Below are 23,325 nucleotides of genomic sequence, written 5' to 3'. Positions count from 1 at the left end.
CCTCAGAAGAGCTTCGTCACATACCTTTTCTGTGGCGATGTCAGTGTCGCTGTCCGTGTTGCTGTCATCATCCCCGGGTGAAGCTGGGAAAACAAGCAGCGCCGTTTTACTTTGAAAAAAAATCCTCCTGTAGCACTCCTTTAATCATTCCTTTATTAGACTCTCCAGCACCTCATCATAAGCCGCATGGTTCGAAGCATGGGAAAAAGTAGCGGCTTATAGTCGGGAAAATACGGTAGCTTTAAATCTAAAACTGACTGAGTTAAACCCATTTTTGAATCTGATAGAGTTGACTGACTCCATTTGACAGACTTTATGGTCTTTTAGGTCTGAGTTCTGAGCTGAGCGGGTTATGATTGAAGTTGGGTTGTGGCGTGGTGGATGGCCCAAACACTGAGTGACTGGTGCTGGGCTGGACAAGCACGCAGTTAATATGGGAACCAACTCGATAGGGAACAAGAGTGTACCGCGGCTCCAATGTAAAGAAAGAGGATTTACTGGAAGTCGGCAGGTCGGTTGGGTAAACTGGTGGGTCTCGAGGGGAGGTTGGCTGGTCAGATATACTCCAGACCGAGTTCAGGTAAAACATGGAACGATGACTGAGTAGCCGGCAGAAGTGAGGCACTTCTGTATGTAAGCTGGGTTAGATGATGTGAGCAGGAAGTCCGGTGTGGTGCATGCTGGGCAGTGGAGTTCTGGAGAAGATCAGATGTGACGTGGTGTCCATGGAGTCGGGGCCAGGGCACTTTAAAAGGGAATTAGCTGTACACAGACACCCCTTAATTAATCTCTGAGAATTTCATTAATGTCCATCTAATGATTAATGGTGAACAATATCATCCTCACCTGCTTGTGCCTTTTGAGAAAGTAAATAAAATGTAGGTTAATTAGACTGTTTATTCTTTAAGTTAAAGTAAACAAAGTTTTTGAGGCACTTTTTCTCTTTTACTGGACCTAAAATAAGAAATGGCCAAAAAACAAAAAGTCCCCGTCTGGTTTTTAGTCTGTGTCAGACTGACTGTCCCACCAAGTCACGCTGTAAAACCTATTCTAAATCTGCTGCTGGAAACCAACTTCGTTCCAGGAATGAATCAGAAAAACCGAGTTGACCCTCATCGCTGGCAATGAGTCACGTTTCAGTTAGGATGACAGGAAGCGCCATTTGTTTTGCGGTTTGAGTAGAATACCCAGTTTAACTGACGTTGCGTCATCACCTGCAGACCTGGTTGAACAGACAATGGGGTTGGACTTGTTTTTGAGCACACACACTAAACTCATATTGACACACTGATCCAAACACACACTCTGTTCCGCATGTCCTGAATATACACCATTTAATGTAAATTACAACAAGTTTCAGTTTGGAAACCTGCTGCTTTTGGTTTGGAGCCACGTCATGTGTGTATTTGTGGAGGTTATACTAACACAGGAGGACACGGAGCTATGTTTTTGAAGACATATGATGCTTTTGGACTTGCACAGGTGTTGGACTTCTCCTTCTCTCTGGCTGGTAAGTTAATGGTTGAGTTTTTGTTTCACCGTCTCCGTCCCGTTCTGTCCTGGCAGCCCGGCGCAGAGCTGTGGGTGCAGACAGGCACCACCATCAGGATTAAAGGCTCGTCAGCGTTCACAGCAGCCGTAAAGCTCCACTTTTCAGACATATTGCAGCACTCAGCTGTTTGAAAGGACATTATTGTTCTGTTCTGTTGGGGTTTTAGCAGGAGCCGGGCTCCCTGATGGCTGCCGCATCTCTGCTGCTTTGCCTCTGGATGGAGCGAGGAGATGAACGTTGGTGCTAACCATTACGTATGGTTGCAGCTTCATGATATTATCATGCCCTAGAAAAGCCTCTTACAAGGATAATACCCTGGATTTTAGAAAATATTATAAAGAACACTGATTAGTTTTAGCGTTTTTATCCACTAGTAATGCTGATGGTGCTTCATTTTTTACATTTTCATCATTTGGGCCAATAAATGTGCCAATAATGGGGGAGGGGGGGGGGGGGGGGGGACACAGGAATTCTGTCCAGCCACAGACTGTAATTCCTAAATGAAACACCCACCCCCAGCAGGAAGATGCCATGTGGCATTACCAGCTTCTCCTCATAGTTTCCTGTTTGGCAGTAAAGTGTTTTTAATGACATCATCGGGCGTTTATTGACGCTCTTTAGGATCTTTCCTAAATAGATCCTGCCTGGCATGAGAAGGAATAATTTTTCCTCTTTTAGGCAAAAATTAGGTTATGTTTTATTTCCTTTCTTAATAAAGCAAGGCTTCCCTCATCTGTCTCTAGCCTTCAGAGGAAGCCAAGATTAGACTTCAAACCTCAGAAATGTTTCCCTTTGCCTTTGTTGTTAAACACATCATCCAGAGAACGTTGGTGTGTTTTTGGTGGGTTTTGATCAAATGAACCAGAGGGCAAAAGGCCACTTGTTTATCAGACTTGAGGGAGAGGTCAGGTCGGCTGTAGACTCTCTAGAATCCCTGAGAGGAAAAATGCGACCCACTCAGTCCAGAGAATCCGAGTGTGATTCTGCCCCGGCTCAGAGACCCGTGTGTTTTGGGTAATCACAGGGTTTGGTATTCCCAGCACCGGCAGGGGCCATGTGGTTGAAACTGGCGTGCCGGAGCCTGTCCGTCGTTGGGGCCTGATACTCCACCTCTCCATCGTCTTCATCTCTCTCTCTCTCTCTCCTCTCTCTCTCTCTCTCTCTCTCTCTCTCTCTCTCTCTCTCTCTCTCTCTCTCTCTCTCTCTCTCTCTCTCTCTCTCTTTCTCTCTCTCTCTGTCTGTCTGTCTGTCTGTCTGTCTCTGCTCCCTCCCCTCCTTTACACCAGTGTGTGTTTCAACTTGTCCCAACCAAACCGCTCCTCCTGTGGAATTTGCTCCTTCCTTCTCTTTCATTTGCTGTTTGCCTCTTTCTGCCCCATTAGATGTTTGTGAGAGCAAAAGCAGGCTGTCAAAACTAAGATTCAACTTCCACGTTTTCTGAATGTAAATGTGAACTAAGCCTTCTCTCATGCAAATGCAGATGGAACTATTTTTACCTCGATCGAATACACATGTAAGGGATGTGTGTGCGTGTGCGCGTGTGTGTGTGTGTGTGTGTGTGTGTGTGTGTGTGTGTGTGTGTGTGTGTGTGTGTGTGTGTGTGTGTGTGTGTGTGTGTGTGTAAAAGTCAGCATACATGGATTTCCATTTCAGGGTCACATGTTCAGAGGGAGGAGAAAGAGGTAACGATGAAGAGTATATTTATAGGAGCAGCAGGTTATCCCATCTCGCTGTGTTTCTCCACTTCCTGGCCAAATCCAGGAACTTCCTGTTGTTTGAGTATTAGCTAAATTATAAATCCATGTGTTGGTGTGATAAAGGAAGAAGAAGAAGAAAATATCATTTCTATAGCGCCAATAGACAATTATGATTAAAAAACTAAATGTTAAGAAAGAGAGAGAGTGAACAGGAAAGAGGGAAATCAGTGGATCCTGAGGAAGGTGGAATAGGTAGGGAGAGCAGAATAAAGAGAGAGTGGTGAAGAAGGTCATACAAAAGCCAGCTTGAACAAGTGAGTCTTCAGCTGCTTTTTAAAGGAGACCACTGAGTCCACTGATCTCAGGCTCAGGGGGAGAGAGTTCCAGAGTCTGGGGGCCACAGCAGCAAATGATCTGTCGCCTTTGGTCTTTAGCCTGGTGCTGCACAACCAGTAGGCTTTGATCACTGGACCTCAGGGACCTGCTGGGGGTGTAGGGACTAAGAAGATCACCAATGTATGATGGTGCTTGTCCATGTAAGGCCCTATAGACCAGAACCAGGATCTTGAAATGAACCCTGAAGTTGACTGGCAGCCAGTGAAGCTGGAGGAGAAGCGGGGTGATGTGGGTGTGTTTGGAGGACTTGGTCAGAAGCCGAGCACGTAGACGGTTCAGGGAGGTTCTGCTCAGACACGTGAAAAGAGAGTTACAGTAGTCTAAGCGTGAGGAGATGAAGGTGTGGAGAACTGTCTCAAGTTCAGAGCGGGACAGAATGGGACTCAGCTTAGCAATGTTCCTGAGATGGAAGAAGGAAGAGCGAACAAGAGAACTGACATGAGAATCCAGGGTGAGAGCTGGGTCAAAGGTCACACCAAGATTCCTGACAGAAGGTTTGGTGTGAGAAGCAAGCTGACCAAGAGAGTCTGGGAACCAGCTTGTCTGGGGCACAGATGAGGATCTCCGTCTTATCTCGGGATGGGTACCTTTGACATTTGAATCGATCCGGTACTAATTCCCGGAACCTAGGAATCGATACCGGTACTTAACTGTACCAATTTTTGATACTTTTGAGTGTTTAATTTTTTAATTCTCTTTTATAATTAAATATATATTTTTCTCAATTTATAACCATATTTGATAAATATCACGATAAATAACACAACTGTTTGTATTTTAACATCATCCTTGTAGTTTTATAAGCTGATAATTAAACTGAAGCAAACATCTTTACTGTGAAATAAATTTACTGTGTATCTTCATTCCTTTTACCGTCTTTTTCCATTTGATTTTTCCTACTGGGAAGTTAGAATTTCTGAGGAGAAAGCGAACGCACCATTAGCTGATAACAATGGTGGCATAGGAAGCTAACATATCAAGCTAACGCTATCTTAAACAGTTTATTTAATTGCTGGAGCAGATTTACGGTTTTTCTCATTCGCTTTGGTGCGTTTCTCAGAACACTATTAACCTTTGCACAGCAGTTAGTGCATGTCTCAAAACAATTAGTGCAAACTGCAAAACCTAGTGGATAGCCTGCAAAAGCACGTCACATGCTCAAAATTGATAATCCATTCCTCAAAAGCAAGTATTCATGTCAATGAAACTGTCGGTGCCATCAAAATGAAAAGTCTTGACTCCATCTCTATGAACAAGATAGTCAAATGGCTTTGTCATGTTTTCACTATGACAGTTTATAATTTCAGTGTTTTCCATTGCAAGAATATTTGGTGACACCTGAAAATGCTCAAGACAGCACTATGCCCTACTTGAACAGCCATTTGAAATGTGCAGTAAAGTTACTGTAGACGTTATGGGAGTTGTGGGAGTAACTGAGACACTGAATACGTACGTTTTACATTTTTACTGTATAGAAGTGTTTGTAATTCTACAGCATTGTGCAAAAGAAAAATATGCTACAGTCACTTGTTTACTGTAGAATACATGTAAACAAAAAACCACCCTTTTGGTAGAGCTGTGCACAAATGTGAACAATATACAGTACATGTAACAGTACATACAGTATTGCACAGTACTGTAACATACAGGTACAGTAAATCATTCTGGCACATCCAGACGTTCCTGTCTGTCTGGCCACATATTTTCATCTACATCACAATGGATGTCATCCCTCGCAATGCAGCGAGGAAAGTATCTCTTGGAGTGGAGAAGAATACAGAAGTGTAGAAATGGTACACACTAGCTCCTGCTCAGTTCATATATGCTTGCCAATTGAGGATTCACCTCCTCATGAGTGACAGATGAAATTCACCTGTGATCAATTGTTCAATTTAGGAGACATTTCCAGAATAAAATGATAAAGAAAGGTATAGAATTTGCTTGACAGATGACTAATATTTGACATTTGATAACTAGTTCAACAATTTTGTGTGTAATGACTCAAGCAATGAGTAAGACTATTAGTTTTATTGAGAGTGACTATTCAGCATCCATAAGTATAATTCATTTTGACTGACATGACATAAGCAAATGGAAATGTCAAAAAACAGCAGAGAAATGTATGAAAGCAACTGATACATGTCCAAAATCATTTGCAGTTTGTTCAGAGAAAGGAGAAATTGCTACTATGATGTGCACAAATGACTAAATGTTGTGGAGGTTGAACTAATAGTTATGAGAATTTTAATTCTGATCTGAGAAACGCACCAAAGCGACTGAGAAAAACTGTAAACGATGTTGCCTCACACTTAAATCGTTGTCACTGGTTTCATCTTCACCCAGTCACCCGTCGCATTTAGTAAAGTGAAGCCAAACTTTAGAGCGCGTTCATGTTCTTCTGGTCGGAATTTCGGAGTTCCGAGGAGAAAGCGAATGCACCATTAGTGAAACGGAAGCTAACAAATCAAGCTAACGTCATCTTAAACATTTTATTTACCTACCGGAGCAGATTAAGATGAGGACGTCTCACTTAGATCGTTGTCGCTGGTTTCATCATCACCAAGTTACCCATCACATTTAGTGAAGTGGACCCAAGGTTTAGCTTTCGTTCTTTCTACCATGCTGCTCTGTTAACAACTGACTCGCAGCGAGCGACGACATAACGCTCTTGCGCATGCGCAGCTGTCTAGGCAAGTTCTCGTTATGAAGGACGGGTACCGAAACGAGGCACCGTTTCAAATGACGGGAATCGGTGCTCGATCGGTACTGTGGAATTCGGTCGGTACCTTAAAAAGTACCGAATTCGGTACCCATCCCTAGTCTTATCTTCATTCAGCTGAAGAAAGCTCCCACCATCCAGGTTTTGATAGAGTCTAAGCAGGTGTGTAGACAGGAAGTCAGACGTGTGCTTTTATGGAGATTAATGTTTAACTTGAATCTGTGATATTTCTTTGCTGCTGATTTTACACCAAAGTGAGGCTGCTAGAGAAATTCAGAACATGCAAAATTAATAAAAGTTGATTAAATACACTTTTCTGCTGTCATGTCATCGTAAACTGTAATACCACAAAGTTTTTCTACTGGTTCCACTGAAAGCTTCAATACTCACACAGAAATGTAAATATGTGCAGGAATCCTTGCTTCTATGGAGTAAAAATAAAGGTCTTTATTTTTTGTGTTTGTTTTGTTTTCCAACATCAGATTCATGAGATTCATATTTGACTCAGGTTATTTTTATCGTTTTGTTGAAGTTTTTAGACGTTAAAGGTCTAGGAAGTGTTTGTACGGTATTCTGAACACATTTGATCAAAAAGATCAAAGCTAGAACCATCTTGTTGAGTGTCTTCTATCACCAAGTGTCACTTGTTCAAATATTCTTTATTCTAATGTAGATTCATGCTGTATTTTCTCATGTTTCAGCTTTGTGTATAAAATGCAGATCTTAGCGGTTTTGTAAAAGTGGAACGTTAAACCAGCGTGAGCAGACGGAAAGGTGCCTTTTTCAGCATGAATGGTTTGTTTTGTAAATGATCCTAAAACCAGATAAAGTTATCATGTTTGACAGGAAACATCAGATTCAAGTCATGACATCAGCATTTAACTCCGCCCACGCAGCTCCTGGCTGTTTGGTCAGGTGATCGTGTTTGACTGACAGATGTGGGTCGCCAGGGGAACGCCAGGGTGATAGTTCTCACATGTGTCTGTCAGCTGAGCTCACTGGGCTTATTTACTCAGCACCTGGAGCGAGATATTTAGAGACTGGGTGGAAATTCACTTCACTCTCTGCTCTGATCCCGGAGCAGGGTTTACCACCACAGCCACCGTCATCTGAGCCCAGACCTATCTAGACCCGAGCCCTTCCTGCAGCAGAACCCCCCACTAAGTGTGTTTCTGGGCCATTGTTCTGAAGTCGGTTGGTGTGTAGGGTGGACGAAGCTCTGAGATGCACTCAGAACCACATAAGGAAGCTGCTAATGCCCAGCCCAGCAGTCGAGGGTTAAAGTCACGGGGAACAGACGGAAATGAGAACATCTGGGAACTGGAATGTTTTAAGTGGTAGAGCTAAAAATAGATAAGCTTTTGATTTATTTCTGCATTTTCAATTCAACTCATACAGCACCTGTGAACATTTATGTTCATTCACATCACATAAACGCCAGATTGCATCAGTCATTTCTGCTTTTCTCAATCAGAAACGTTCCTCCATCAACACAGACTCCCTGGTAGATGTTTGTTTGTTTACTTCTTTAGCTATGTGGATGATTTGTTTAGATGAATTTCTTTGTTTCTGTGTTTACAGCCTAAGGGACGGAGGGATGGTCAATCCTCAGCTGGTGACAACCCTAGGCCACCGTTGGCGACCCGGCCGGGAAGAGAGGGGCTCGGCATGGGCTGGAAGGGTCCCCGGACACTGGTTCTCCATAAGAACTCCCAGGGTTTTGGGTTCACACTACGCCACTTCATCGTTTACCCTCCAGAGTCGGCGCTGCACACCAACCTGAAGGTGAGACCTGCTGACGTCTGCAGAGAGCTTTCAAATGATTTTTCTAAGTAGAATTTATACTTTTTCTCGCCCTGTTTTCAGCTTTTGTTTCTCTTACAGTCTCTATTTAATCCCAACGCTTTTCTAAACATGAAGTCAGGACAGAACCAGTTCGAGCCGATCACACGGCAGCTGAAGCTCAGCGAGGTCGAATAAAGTAAACACAGAAACAAGAAGGGAAAACAAGCTCAGCTGATTAGAGACAACACATGAAACATATTCAGACTGCTGAGTGGCTTTACAGGCAGATGGAAACCAGGTTTGAAAATAAATAAATATAAAGGGTCTCTGATTTTTACCTTTTAAAAATATAAAAGGCAGCTCGGAACCTCTCCTCTTGTTTACGTCGCTGATGCTTTTGTTCTTTGTGAATTAAAACTTGTTCTGGTGTTTTGTGGAACAAGCTTCTATGTGAGTGAGTCGTTATTTGGCCCTTTGAGGTGTGGGGACAAACGTCTCCAGATGTGAAATTGAGGGATGTGGAGGCTGAGGTGGGGTGGGGAGCCTGAAACAAGACCTCCATTATTGTTTCACCATCCACCAGCTGCAGACGGAGGAACGCGGCTTGAATGAGTTCAGTTGTCTCAGGCTTGTACCACTGCTGAGCTGTCAGGTCGTACCAGGCCGGCCTCAGACAATAGGCCCACTGCTGGCCTGTGGTTTCTGTCCTGTCCTTGTGTCCACCGTCTCAAAAGAGATGAAGTCACACGGTGTTTGTGGACAATCAGATTCACAGAACTCTCTGTTTTATTCGGGAGAGGCTGTTTTGAAATCTTCCTGATTACTCACGCAAAGTCAAAATTGGGTTTGTGACTAAGAAAGGGTCTAACTTCTGACTGTCTGCAGATCCCAGAAGTCCTCCAGCAGCTGTTTATAGTTTTAAAGCCAATTCAAACCTTCGTTTAACAGATTCATTCAGAAAAATGTCTTTTTCCTTGTAATGGAATGGAAAATTATAATGGAGTTTTATGACTTCACTGCTATTTGATGCATTTGAATAAAATAGTTACAACATTACATAACATCGCCAATCTCTGTGATGTTTCCTCATAAACATTTCCACTGCCATCAGTTTCCTACTTTATTATTTTTGCAGACTTGACCCCCAGATGAACCAGATGTGCTACGTTTTATCCTGCTAGTGGTGATATTTACATTAGTAAATAATCACAGACATCTATGTAAAAACTAAAATGCATGTTTGTTTTTTATAAAAATGTTTTTTAATGTACTGCCTTTTATTTCTCATTCTTCTTTATTTTTGTTCCTCTGTGCTCTTGTTGTCAATATAATTGCTACTGTGACACCACTGCAGGACAATAAGGAGATTTTTAATTTTAATTTATAAAGCCTTTGACCATTTGACGGTTTTTAAATTTTCATTACATGAAGTGCTGTAAAATTCAGAAATTGGAATTGTTATAGCTGTGGTTTGGTCTGGATGGGGTGATGTTAGCTGAGCTCAGACTAGCTGTTAGCTCATCAATCCTTCTGAATGTAAACTAATTGTTATTTGCACGGGGTAGGATAGTCATTATTTAGAATTTCCACACAGAAAAAAAAGGCAGAAAATGTTTCTTTATTCCCGTGAAATGAATAGAAATTCATATCTAAATGTGTTTGTCTATCTGTATTAAAACAGTGTGTAACATAAAATGTGTTACCATTCAGTTTCACCATCTGTATCAGGTATCAGCAGGCTCAAACGTGTAACTGTACTGTACGGCCACCTTCCCTTTTTGGTGGTGGATGGGGTGATGTTGGGACTGACCTGTCAATTCGTTTCTCCAGCTCCAGGTTCTATTCTGGGGTCGGCGGCCATTGTCTCTAAAACGCCCCACTATTGTATGTGGAGCCTGGAATGAGCCCACTCAGCGCAGCAGAAAGCTGGGCAGCAGTCAGCCCACTGTTCCTAACCCCAAACTGCTCACTCAGCTCACTGTGTGTGTGTGTGTGTGCGTGCGTGCGTGCGTGTGTGCGTATGTGTGTGTAGCTGATCAGATGAGCTTCAGCTATCAGATATCACCTCTGTGTGTTTGTTGCAGTGCACAATGTCACGTGCAATGCAGAAAGTCTGTTTCAGGCATCAGCAGCTTATAAAAACAACCGAGCTTCCTAACAAGCTCCAGTTCTGGATTCAGGAAAATCTTGTTCATGTTTGTAACTCATGCTGTTAACCCAGGAATCACGTTCTGCCTGCTGCTTGTGTGACATCACTAAGGCAGTTGCTGGTCTTGTCGGGACACAGTTCACCAGCACTGGAGCTGAGTGGTTTTCCTGTAAGAGGAAAACTCAGAATCAGCATTCAGTAAAATTCCTCTTTGTTAAAACGGCTTCCATATGTGAAATTCTACGCTGGACAACAGAAAAGAAACACATTCTCACTGATATTATCAAACATTCCTCATCTTTTCTGACCCTGATCTGACTGTGTTTCTTCTTCTTCTGTCCTATTCAGGATGAGGAGAATGGTAACGAAAAAGGTAAGCTCATCTGCTTCTCTGTCATTCAGACAAAGTAAACTTCTCACTGTTGATGTAATGAGGTGAAGAAGCTGTGGGCTTTGCAGTTTCTCTGCACCATCTGCTGGTCATTGTGCAGCATTACATCTGAAGTCCAGCCCATCTGCTGGCTTCAGGAGCTTTGAGCAGACAGATTAGAACAAACTCAGGATGTGAACTGAGCTGATGATAAATGACCCGCACTTGTATAGCGCCTCTGAGAGTAAGGACTCCAAAGAGCTTTACACTACAGTGTATCATTCATCCATTCACACACACATTCACACACTGATGGTGATGAGCTACGATGTAGCCACAGCTGCCCTGGGGCGCGCGCCATCGGTCCCTCCGACCACCACCAGCAGGCAAGGTGGGTTAAGTGTCTTGCCCAAGGACACAACAGCAGAATTCTCTGTCCGGAGCCGGGATCGAACCTGCAACCTTCCGATTACTGGACAACACGCTCAACCTGTTGAGCTACTGCTGCCCCGTGATCTGGGTCAGGACTCCTGTATGGGTCAAGAAAGATCTGGAAAGGTCAAATAAACTCATACATCACTAAAAATAATCTTAATTATTGCAAAAACATAACGAGTCATAGGTAAAAAAAAATACTATATATAATCAAACAAGCTGCTTATTTTGGTGTTTCTTTACTCCATGTAGAAATATTTATGAATCTCTGCAGCTTCTTATTTTGTTGGTCCAAAGCTGAAGCATCCTCTGTTTTAGACAACAATTGAAATGGCTTATTGTTGTGTTTGTTTATGGCCATGTCTTTTTGCAGCATTAGCTCACACCTGAGCCCTGTAGGTTTCTGAGTCTCACAAAATTACATTTATGAAGGATGTTTGGATCAGGAGGATAAACTTTATGTTAAACTTTATGAAATGCGTGTAGTTTATAGATATATTTGAGGCTGGAAATTTTCCCTTTAATAGTAAAGTTTATTAAAAATCTGTTTTTCCACCCATTGTATCCCACTTTTCTGAACACAAGTCACAACTCCTTTACATAACAGGGTGTAAGTACCAGTGTACTAAGTACTTGAATGATAAAGTGTTTTTGAAGGTTTTTAATTTGTTTAAAGGGGCATTATGGAAGTTTGACAGCCAAAACATGTATAGAAATGATAAATTTCTTCTTCATACATTCTCCTGCAATGCCCTGGTCCTGCAGAATGAGCCCTGGCATTCTTACTGTGATTGCCTGTTTTTCTGTAAATTCACAGAAAAAGAGAGCTGCTCGGGTCGAGCAGGCTGCTTCATGCGCGTTCACGCTCAGGCATAGCCCATAGCTTTAGCAGCAGAGAGAGAGGCAGTGCCACTTTGTCGCTGTTCTTAACGCCCAGTGACAAAGCTAGCTACATTTCTGAGTACCCTTAGCTACTTTCTGTAGAACTTTCTTCTAGATATTTCCTGCAAATTAGCAACAAAATAGCCATTTTCACTCCAAACCCTTTTTAACGTTTCAGCTGTCATCAAGGATATAAATTTTACAGATACAATGAATGGTCCTGGCGCTTTAGCTCACCTAATAAGACGTCGGACTCCCATGCAGAAGACCTGTGTTCGATTCCGGACGTGAACATAGTTTATTTAGAGTTTCTTTTTTACATTAATGGTATATATTTTTACAGTAAGATGCCCGAATTTTTATTTGAGACTCGCCGAACGGCATTGAATTCACAGATAAAAAAGATGTGAGCTCAACTTTCATTTTGGAACAGAGCATGCAGGAGGACTGACCCATCATAAACCTTTGTTGGCTGTGCTGAAGAGAAAGGTACAGAACCAAATTATTTAATTAATTAGCTGGGTGTTCTCCTGTCCTCTGTCCTCTGGGCCACACACACACACACACACACACACACACACACACACACACACACACACACACACACACACACACACACACACACACACACAAGGGACTGTCTCAGCTGTTATTTTCGTAAAGGAGTGTGCACGTACAGCATGCGCGCCTCGTGCACGAGCCTACTATTGAAGCTGCCGTTATGCTTTCGGCCTGAGGGGGCAATCACGTGCATAAAAATTCAAAACTCCGTAAAGTCCCTTTAAGTTTTAATAACATGCATGAAACTGTTATTGAAATTGGTTGTAGTGCAACATTAAGGTTTTGGAGTAATTTTGTGCATAAAAGTTCTGTTGATTCATCTGTGAGTAAGCATCAATGTAAGGTGCATTAAATCTTAAACTTACAACTTTAAGTAACACAATCTGATTTTGGTTAGAGTGTAAGAATCCTAAAATGAAAACCCAGACTTTTCCCAGTTCACAAGGACATTACATCATATGTTTATGTGGCGACGGTGGCACAGGAGTTAAGTGCTCGCCCCGTAATCGGAAGGTTGCAGGTTCGAGCCCCCACTCAGTCTGTCGCTGTCGTTGTGTCCTTGGGCAAGACACTTAACCCACGTTACCTGCTGGTGGTGGTTCTTAGGGACCGGTGGTTCCTGTGCTCGGCAGCCTCGCCTCTGTCATTGCGCCCCAGGGCAGCTGTGGCTACATCGTAGCTCATCACCATCAGTGTGTGAATGTGTGTGTGAATGGGTGAATGACTGGTTGTGTTGTAAAGCGCCTTGGGGGGTTCAGGACTCTAGAAGGCGCGATATCAAATACAGGCCATTTTTACCATTTATGTTACTTTATGTCTCTGTAATAATCAGATTAATATCTAGTCAATATCCAGGTTCTGTAGTGACATAAGCAGGTCTGACTCTTGCAAATGTCTGAACCTGTAAACATGTTTAGCAAAAGCAAAGCATAAAAGCCGTAGTTGATGTGTGCCACAGTAGATGGAGCCTTTGTGTGTATTTGCATGCAGATTCTATCAGAACACAGAATCGGGCGTGAGGAAGCATTCTGCTTCAGGTGTGAGCCATTTACCTGGACTCAAATCACCTGAGGTGCATCCCAAAACCAGGTGCTAACGGGATATTCTAAAGACCAGAGGATGCTCATGTTGTCAAGAGAAATGCATCTTTATTCTTAAAGACCAAAATAACTCTTTGGAGAAAGTTCTCAGTGTTTATTGTCACTAATAAGTCCCCCCCCCCCAATAAAAATGTTATTTCTTTGTTTTTGGTCGGGCAGAGTTCCAGAGGGGTCGACTGGAGCCGATGGACACCATATTTGTGAAAAATGTGAGAGAAAAAGGCCCGGCTCACCAGGCGGGCTTGTGCACAGGTAAAAGGAGCTGATGGTGAATGAACGTCTTGATTTGCATGATACATTTGTTTGCAGGGACACACACTGCAGCAGAGGCTCTCAGCCGCTGACATAAACCCAGACAAGCTTAAAACACTGTAACTGACACAGATACGGGGTTCTGCAAAATAGCTGACTGTCCCTTCTGATGGTGATCTTTTTGGTAACATAACTCAGAGCCCCGGATGGCGGCTCAGTTCTCAGGTGATCTAAAAGGCTGCAGAGGTTTTGAATTTCTCGCAGGCTCAGCAGGGCAGCAGTCGTCTCTCTGCAGCTCAGAGGACTCAAACTGGTTTAGAACACCTGAAATGTGACGTCCCTGCCTGAACATATGCAAATACACACACGCATGCACACAATCAGCATTTTATGTGTGTTTTTTCCACAACACTTCCAACATACCTTTGTAGCTGCACATAAATAGGTAGCTGAGGTATGGTGGTGGAGGAGTCTTGGATTTTTGTTCAAATTAAAAGGAAAATATTTCAATCCAGTCAGGTTCAGGTGCGCTCGACACCGTTTCTAGTTTTCTACCCTTTCTGGCTAAATACAGATCATGAGCTTCATGTTGTGCCTGCATGTTTTTGTTTAAATTAAACACATGCACCTTTTTTTTTTAAATCTGGTATTTCCTGATTCCTTTGGTGCCTTGATCTCTCAGGGAAATGAGTCCCTGCTCAGTGTCTCCATTGCTTGTTTCTTTTGTCCCATCTGGGGTTTTCCATCAACTTTAAAGGTTAGTTATGAAAATTTAAATGGAGATTAGACGTGAGGGTCTGTGTGTTTCTGTTCTGCAGGGGATCGACTGGTGAAGGTCAACGGAGAGAGCATTCTAGGAAAGACGTACTCACAGGTGATCGCTCTCATTCAGAACAGGTAAAACCTCTCTTGTCTTGTCAGCGCTGAGACGTTAAACTGTTGATTTATTGATCAGTTTGACTCTTTGCTTTCTGAACACAGACTTTGATCAGCTTTTAGAAAGAGTACCCTGGAGCGGAGTACGTCACACTGACATGTTTTACATGATCTCACTCTGAGATAACTTGATGTTCAGAAGGAGGAATTGGGGACTTTCAAATAGGATTTTTTAAATACTTTCGGCACCTTTTAAACTATCTCGTTTGCAACTCTGTCAGGAGCTACTCATTCTGCAGACTTAAGAAAACATGCTAATAATGCATCAAAATGTGTTTTAATAGGTAATTGTGTGCTATGACATTTGGTAATAGAAGAAACACAAAATTAAAAAAAAATCTGAAATTTCCCAAAATACCTCAATAGAACTGAGGAAACAGGTGAGAGAGCCCCGCCCACTTTGGACACTAGACTAGACATCACTGTAGAAATGACACAGAGTCACAATAATTTGGGCTTCACTGACGTTTTGATGTCTTTTAAGGATTTTATAAAAATCTGTTAATTTTATTTATTTATTTTGTTTCCCTCAACTTTAAACTGACAGTTGATGACGTCACACTAACTTTGAACCCTTATTAGGGTGAGATGCCACATTTGATCACTTGTGCAGTTATGATTCTTTTTAACGCTTATATTACCTTTAATTTTCTAACGTTTCTGGTGTTTGAGCACAAAGAAATGCACATACAAACCGTCCTATAGAAATATTATATAATATTTCATATGTCTCAATTTTTTTACATGAATTTCATCCTTATCTTCAGCCCTAACAAAAGATAATAAACAATGTGTGTGTTTCTGAGATTTAACCCCTTTATTGCCAGGTTTATGATCAATACTAGAATTGTGAAAATATGAAGAAAAGAAATTTAAATAATCTATAATTCTTTTTAATGTTTTATGTTCAGATTACTTTTTGGGGGTTAAACTGTCACAGCCTTGGAGTGTCACAAATAGGCATAAAATATTTTTTGCTCACTTTATAGTTTTAGAGTAAATTCGTATTTTCTAAAAAAAAGTCACAATTTTAACTTTGGTGCACAAAAAATGTAGACACAATAATTCCTTATGTAATATTTCATAACTCCCAATTTTTTTTACATGAATTTTGTCCTTGGCTTCAGTCCTCACAAAATATAATAAAATATTTGTGCGTTCCTGAGATTTAACCCATTTATTCCCCCCTTTTATTGTCAGGTGCATGAGCATAAGCAGAAATGTAAAAGAAAACTATAAATTTTTTTGTGTGTTATGTTGAGATGATTTATTTTATGGGAGAATTTTCAACACAATGGGGAGTCATAAATGGTCATAAAATATTTTCATTGAATTTATTTTATTTGAATGCAGCGTTAGTTATTTCCCCGGTATGCATAAGAAAAAAGCGCAATCTAGTGGAAAACATAAAAAACTCTAAATTGAGTCTGCAACTGCCTTGGGAACCCAGACAGAATAATAAATAAATAATTAAATAAATATATATAGGTCAACCGAGAGAGCATTCTGTGTGTGTGTGTGCGTGTGTGTGTGCGCGCGCGTGCATGTGTGTGTGTGTGTGTGTGTGTGTGTATATATATATATATATATATATGCTTACTAGAAAATAATGATTTACATGGGAGTCAATGGTGGTAATGCTACAAAATGATTTCAGTGTTACATTAAATGGATTTGGGATTTTTTTTTTATTATTTTTCATATTTCCCCCAAAAATACGTAACCCCCCCCCCCCCCCCCCCCCCCCCAAAAAAAAGATAAATTGCAGTAGCATAGCCAAAATTAACCACAAAAATACATCTGTCTGCTCAAAAAAAGCACTTAGGCCATATAAGGGTTAAAAGCGAGACAAAGGTCATTGATGTTGAAGTTTTAGAAACTAATACAATGCAATATAATTCATTGATACAATAACCAGAACACTCAAGACATCTTGAACTATTTCATTGAGTGCCATTTCAAGGGTTAAAATAAAAGCTTCTAATTTTTTCCAAACAAGGAAAGCCTTTGATTTGTGTTTGTGCATCAGACTTCTATCTCAGCTGTTTTAAAAGAACAATGATTATGCAGAATTTAACGTTCTAGTTTTTTTTACACATGGGGTCAAAAACGATGCTTTGTATCTTAGTGAGTCATTGCATTGGGCAGCAGCTGCATGTGCACCCTTTAATACAGTAACTTTCTGTGTTTTTGCTTAATTTTACCACAAAATTCTGCGCTGAATATTGTATTGAAATGTCGTTTTAGCTGCACAGAATCTCAGCGGGAGCTTCTTATTGTCACTCTCCTGTTGTGTGTTCTGCAGTGAAGGCGTGCTGGAGCTTTCCATTATGCCAAAAGATGAAGATGTGCTTCAGCTGGTGAGTGACGATGACGAAACGCGTGTTTTACTTCCTCACACGGCTGTTGGGATGCTGCTGAGCGGTGTCTGAAGAGACGGTCCGGTGTTCACCACCACATCATCGAGGAAGAACGTAGAGCATGACTCAGACTCTAATGTTTATATTACAACACCTATAAAGATCCTCTTGTATGCTGACGGTTGACGTTTGTAAAAAAAAAAAAAAAAAAAAACCACAACTCCAGCGCTGAGTCACACACACCCAAGTGCTGCACAACACATTTTTGTCGCTCCACAGGTTGCCTCGTGCTCCTTTACATGATCCGACATGCATCACTGATGCGCCTCCCACTAACCCGCAGCAACACACGCGACCAGATCTAAGGGATTCTTCTCACACAGAAGCATCAATGCTCCCTCCAAAAGAGACCAAAGCTGCCTTCTGCTTTTAGGGTATCTACTTTTTAAACGCATTATGAACCCACTCCTCCCCTCCTCCTGCTGCTGTGCCTGTATCTCCTGCATTCCTGGAATGACATCAGCAGTGCTGCGCCTCCTTCTGCCCTCCCACAGGGTGGAGTAAGTCAGGGAACCAGAGGGTGGAGAGTCTGGTAGGAGCTCGGTGAGGAGAAAACAAGTTGATCAACAGACAAGAGAAAAAGTACAGCAAAAGAGGCAAAAGGGATTTCCTAATAAGTAGGTTTGGAATTATGAAGGACGGAATCTTTTAGCCGCTGGAGTGTTGCGTTGGGAGTGTTGGTGCGTATATTCTGTTGGTGCTGTTCAGAAGCTCAATACAGAAACTTTGGAGAGGCTTCGGCTTCTGTTGGAAGGTCCAGTTAGGCAGGTAAACCTTTAAATGTGTGGTTGTGTGATTTAAACCAGAAGAAGTAGAAAAATTTGTACTGAAAATCAAGTTTAATCTGTATAAAACGTTAACTTTTGTAGTGATCTGAATTGTGAGTTTGTTTTGGTTTGATACTTTAAAAAACTCAGTAGAGGCAGATCTACATGTTGGTGCCGAACACCCGTTTTTATGCTTTTTTCTACAGAACATGAGTTTGTGTTGAACTCTGATGTCCCGAGGACAAACTGTGAGAGGTCCAGTCGCTTTAGGCTTTAAGGCATGCAGCCGTGTTAAATTGAACTCTTTGTCTGTTGTTGACAAACTCGTTCGTATTGCGAGCACATTTTAATTCATTTGAGATTCTTACCGGGTGACTCCGATCCAAATGGGCTGAAGTCATCAAAGCTTGTCTCGCGCACCTTTTTTGTCTTCCCACTGTGTCTTGTCTTTTCTGACTCCTTCATTTTCCGTCTCCTCCAGGCGTACTCCCAGGATGCTTACCTGACGGGGAACGAGCCTTACATCGGGGGAGCTGAGAATCTCCCCCCACCACCTCCTCTGTGTTACCCCCCCACCAAGAGTCCTGGAACCCCTCTGTCTGCTCACATGGTCCAGAACCAGCTGGATAACTGGAGTTGCTGGCCAGGCTCTTCCAGCCCTTCATCACCTTTGGACAACCGCTCTGCTGTAGGCAGCCCAGCCAGCTGGCAGGAGGGGCGAGCAGGTGAGCCAGGAGGTGTGGGTCACAGTAGTCCAGCTCATCGCACCGAGGAGATCCAGTACGGTATGACCAGCCAGCAGCCTCAGGGTCAGACCAGGAGACGCTCCTATTCTTCTTCCTCCTCATCAGGAGGTCCTCTGTCCAGCCCGCTACAAGTCCACTACCCCAACCACCACGGTGCCGTCTCCTCTCAGGCTCTGTCGCGCAAGTCCAGCTCAGCCTGGACCAGCCCCCCTATGCCTCAGGTCCGCCAGAGCCGCAATGAGCGCTGTCAGCAGGCTCTGTCTGACTGGTACCACAGCCAGCAACCTGAGCACTCGGGACGCAGCATGCAAACCCGCCATCGCAGCTACTCTCAAGATCGCCTCAGTGACTACCGGAGGCAGCAGCGGACTGGTGGCTGGCCTCACAGTGCCTCCCAGGACACCCTCTTTTTACTGCAGCAGTCAGGATCAGGTGCTCATGGTGAGCCCCGCTGGCCCAGTGGAGACTGGGAGGCTGGGCCTGGTCGGGGTCATCCTGCCTCCAACTACACTAAAACGCGCTCCGAAAACCTACTGGCCCAATATGACCGCCACGGCCGCTCGTTAGAGATGCTGGATCGAGCTTCAGCAGGACTGGTCTCGGCCCGCTCTGAGAGGCAACCGTGGTCCCAGCAGGCCTCTCAGCCTTCTCACAGGACTGATGCCTACCCGAGGCCGAGGTGCCACACCACGGCAGCACAAGCCTCTTCAGTGCCTCGACATTCCCAGCCTGAACACCAAATGCAGTCTCAGCAGGCCGCTCTTCGAAGCAGGAGGCTCCCCGCTGGGCAGAGCATGGATGAGCAGCAGGGCTACCGCAGCTACAGCCCCTCTTTCTACCGCAAGACAGGACGCATCCTGCAAGCCCACTCCTTCAGGGACCCGTCTTACTCTGGGCCCCACTTGAACTGGAACCCAGTCCCTAAAAGCAACGCCCCAGTGGTAACATCAGCACCTCTCACCGCTTCTACTGCATCTCCTCTCATCTCTGTCACTCCTGAATCCCAAAACCGAGCATACAGGCCGACAAACCACGAGAGGGAACGAGGGACAGTGGACGTACAAGGAGAGGGGACGCAAACCCAGGAGGTGGTCCTAAGGCAGAAAGCCACCATCAGGGGAAGGAACACTAACAGAAATCCTCCTTTTGCGCTACGTATGGACCAGCTAGAACCCGGGTTGTTCTCTCCTGATCCCAAAGACTCAACTGGTACCACTGGTTCTGCTGCAGACGTAGCCCCGCGCAAACCTAATGGCAGCCTGGCCCCCCTCTCCTTAGAGGATGACTCTCTGGCCTCCATCCCATTCATAGGTAAGCTAACAGCAGCTTGGCCTTCAGTTTTTTTCCGGATAATAGAAACAAACCTTTATCATTTTTATCTTGTCTGATTCTGGATCTGGTTTCCATTTTCTGTCTGTGGATGTTTGTGTTGGGTTCACTGGGATTCCCCACAGTCCAGAGGACAGACTGTCCTGATCTTACACACAGGAAGTCCTCTCCTATTGGTATTAACTCATTCACTGCCAGCCGTTTCCTGATCGCTAACGGCCTTCGCTGCCAGCGTTTCTCACCGTTTTTACTGTTTTTTAAGAGTCACAGAACGTTGCGCGCTAGCATGATGTCGACGCCAAAACAACCAAAACAAAGAGGAGACTCACCTCTTACATCAGGAAGAGTCCGCGTGTTTCGAGCGTTATCCGTTCTTTCATAATCCGTTGTCGAATTGTGATCGGCAGACGCTTTTCCGGTTCGCGCCTCGCTTTTTTTTTACAGGAAAGATCCAAAACGATCTCCAAGCACATGGATGTGTTGCTTCCTGATCATGTGATCTGTGACGTATGCGGATGAAGATCGGCTTCGGGGCTGAGATGTTTGTTCTCTCGGCGCGGGGGCTCGTTCCGATGCTCAAACAGTAAAAAAAAATACAAATGACGACTTTAGTCGTCATTGGCAGTGAATGAGTTAAGTGTGAGCTAAAGACCTCTTTACTAGATTGGCTTGACTTTGTCTCATCACCTGCTGTTTAGGTAACGTCATCCGCTTAGCAACGATAAAACCCTGAACACAAAGGTGAACGTTTTACTCCGTATAAATGTGTGTTTACAGTAACGCAGCTGTGGCCTACACATGTTGCTGTCACTAGGAGGTAACCATAGCAGCCGTGCAGGCTTCAGATTGGTTTCTGTGCTCTGACGTGAACATCAGCCACTGAGCCAAACCAGAGGCAGATGGAAGTTGGTGCCCTAGCCCTCGTCGCCCTGTGTCGCCGCGGCTGTTTGCCTCTCTGCTGAACCGATTCAAATCATCTGACTGTGAGCAATGGCGAATCGAGCATGGGTGTTTGCACCTGGCTGTGTTCTGATCCACAAACCCATTCTCAGGGAGAGATTTCAGATGATTAAGTCACACCTCTGGGTCCAAGTTTGGAGCACATTCTTGCTGAATCAAACGAAACCAAGCAGTCAGAGCTGCAAGCCAGGGCACGTTTAGAAGCCATAAACTGAAACTAGGCTAGTTTCTCCCCGTAGAGGAGGCATAGTGCTCCTCGTCTTCCTTCTGTCTTCGTGTCTGTCTGGTTGACACAGACTCTAATTTGATCTGGGACTGTCAGGGAGCTAGTTTGTCACAGGCGGCTGTTTTTCTATTAGTCCTGAAAAGCACAAATGCTTGTGAGAAAAACACATAAAGGCAGCCTGAGCTTCTGGCCAAATATGTTTTATGATGTCTTTTCAGATCCTAGGACTAAGATTAAACGTTTTAGTCTTTTTTTGCACCGAATGTGAACACCAAAGAGTAACGTGGAGCTGCAGCATCACCAGCACGGAGCCTTTTATCTGGAGTCTAGGCTGTAAATTATCTGGAGGTTTTTGCAGGAAACAGATCCATACATTTGTGTGTCTGCTTCAATGCTGCCATTGTGCTGCTCAGATAGATGAACAGATGGCTGTGGGAGAAGCTTCAGACTGCCTTTACTAAATAGACCCAAACCCAGGCTGCCTGTGGTTCCCACCAGCTTATGAAAGAGGCCTCCTTTGCCCTTGTCCCACAGGCTAGGAGATTATTGGCAACAGTTAAATAAAAACTTTGTTTAAATTAATGTAATCCTGCTAATTTAAGTTAATATATAATCTGTTAAACCCTCGAAAATGTGCCTGGGACCTGGGAATATGGCTTAATTTATAAATAATTAACACTGATTGTTGCTGGTGGCCAAAAACATTCCTTGCTTTCCTAATTTCTGTCTTTTACTCCACACACGTTGGAGGAGGGAGATGTGCTGCTGTTCAGCGTTTTGCTTCCCTCTGCTGGTGCGTAGCGGTCTTGTTCCTCTGAGCTCAGCCTGTGGCCGCCGCCTAATGACGGTCTCTGTTAAACCCACACAGCAACTATTCCTGGACCCGGCCATAAATGGGACAGAGTCCTCCTCCCAGACCGGGAAGGTTTTCTGCCTAATGTGGCATGCTAATGTGATGAGAAGTGTCTGACTGATGAAGGAAAAAAAGAAAATGGAAGTAATGACAGACTGGGTAGCTCTAGATGGAGCTGAGGTGGAAAATCAGTAAAAAAAAAAAAAAAAAGAAAGAAGAAAAGGCCATGAAATAAACTCAGAAGTGTTTTAAAAAATATTTCTGAGGCTGGGCAGCTGTCTGCTGTTCGTGTGTGTGTGTGTGTGTGTGTGTGTGGGGGGGGGGGTGTTATATCTCTGTAAAGTTGGTTTAAACTCCTGAATGTGTGTCCTAAAAAAAGTTTAATGGTCTTCCCTTTCTAAACACCAAAGATGGAATGACATCATAAAAAACATCGGGGTTAAAACAAACATTTAGCAGGAAAAATCAGTTTTTTATGTGTCTGGATGTTTTTATGCTGCGTGAATGCTATCATAGACCTGATAAAGAACTGAAACCTTCCGCTGCTGGGTTCTTGTCAGCCACTCGCCCGCGTTAGCTCCTGATCAGCTCTTCCTACGGCAGCAGACCACTCGGGTACTCTGTGTAGCAGATTTGATCTTTTGGTTGTGGGGAGTATTCCTGAGAGGCTGCTGCAGGTTTTAGCTTCTTTAATCGTCTGTTGTGGCTTTGTGGTCTGTCTCCGAGCTGTGATCCAGGGCGATTGTTGAAAATGAAAGCGTAAAATGATTTTGTTCGGGACCTGACGATGATGCTGTTCCCCGTCGTCCTTTAAAACCTCTGTTCCTTACCTTTCCCAATCCATCCTTTACGCTTCCTGGACTCCTCCCACCTCTCTGACTTTATATTTTCTCTAACACCTAACCCTGTCCCTTTATCCTTCTCCTCCCTTTCTTCCACTCCTCCATCTCTGCCTCCACCCTCCCACAGACGAGCCGACCAGTCCTGGTGCTGATTTGCGTGCCCGCCACGTGCCGGCGTCCTCCGTTGTGTCCAGCGGCATGAGTCCAGCACCCGCCGCGGGCACCAGCCCCGCCTCCCCCACCTTCACCTTCCCCCTCACTAGGCTCTTCTCACATGACTGCAGTGAGTGCCCCCCCCCCCTCGCCCCCTTTTACCCCCTCTGTTACTCGCCAAAGCATGCAGCAGAA

General features: G+C 43.8%; 1 protein-coding gene across 9 annotated transcripts in view; it reads left to right on the top strand.

Annotated features, from left to right (window-relative positions):
* arhgap23a (Rho GTPase activating protein 23a) overlaps nt 1-23,325 on the top strand; it is a 95,939-nt gene that overhangs the window by 55,635 nt on the left and 16,979 nt on the right. For 5 of the 9 annotated variants that reach the window (XM_015948841.3, XM_015948838.3, XM_015948837.3 and 2 more), the window contains exons 2-8: nt 7,946-8,149; nt 10,647-10,671; nt 13,806-13,898; nt 14,717-14,795; nt 17,140-17,194; nt 18,503-20,078; nt 23,105-23,260. In XM_015948841.3, the coding sequence (XP_015804327.3) occupies nt 7,946-8,149; nt 10,647-10,671; nt 13,806-13,898; nt 14,717-14,795; nt 17,140-17,194; nt 18,503-20,078; nt 23,105-23,260 (2,188 nt within the window). Of the gene's footprint in view, nt 1-1,230; nt 1,511-7,945; nt 8,150-10,646; nt 10,672-13,805; nt 13,899-14,716; nt 14,796-17,139; nt 17,195-17,819; nt 17,935-18,502; nt 20,079-23,104; nt 23,261-23,325 lie in introns of those variants that run through there. The other 4 variants (XM_015948843.3, XM_015948840.3, XM_015948839.3 and 1 more) reach the window with 3 other exon arrangements.

This window comes from Nothobranchius furzeri, chromosome 5 (genome assembly GCF_043380555.1).
Source record: "Nothobranchius furzeri strain GRZ-AD chromosome 5, NfurGRZ-RIMD1, whole genome shotgun sequence".
Lineage (NCBI taxonomy): Eukaryota > Metazoa > Chordata > Actinopteri > Cyprinodontiformes > Nothobranchiidae > Nothobranchius > Nothobranchius furzeri.
This window is presented reverse-complemented; position numbering and strand designations above follow the sequence as displayed.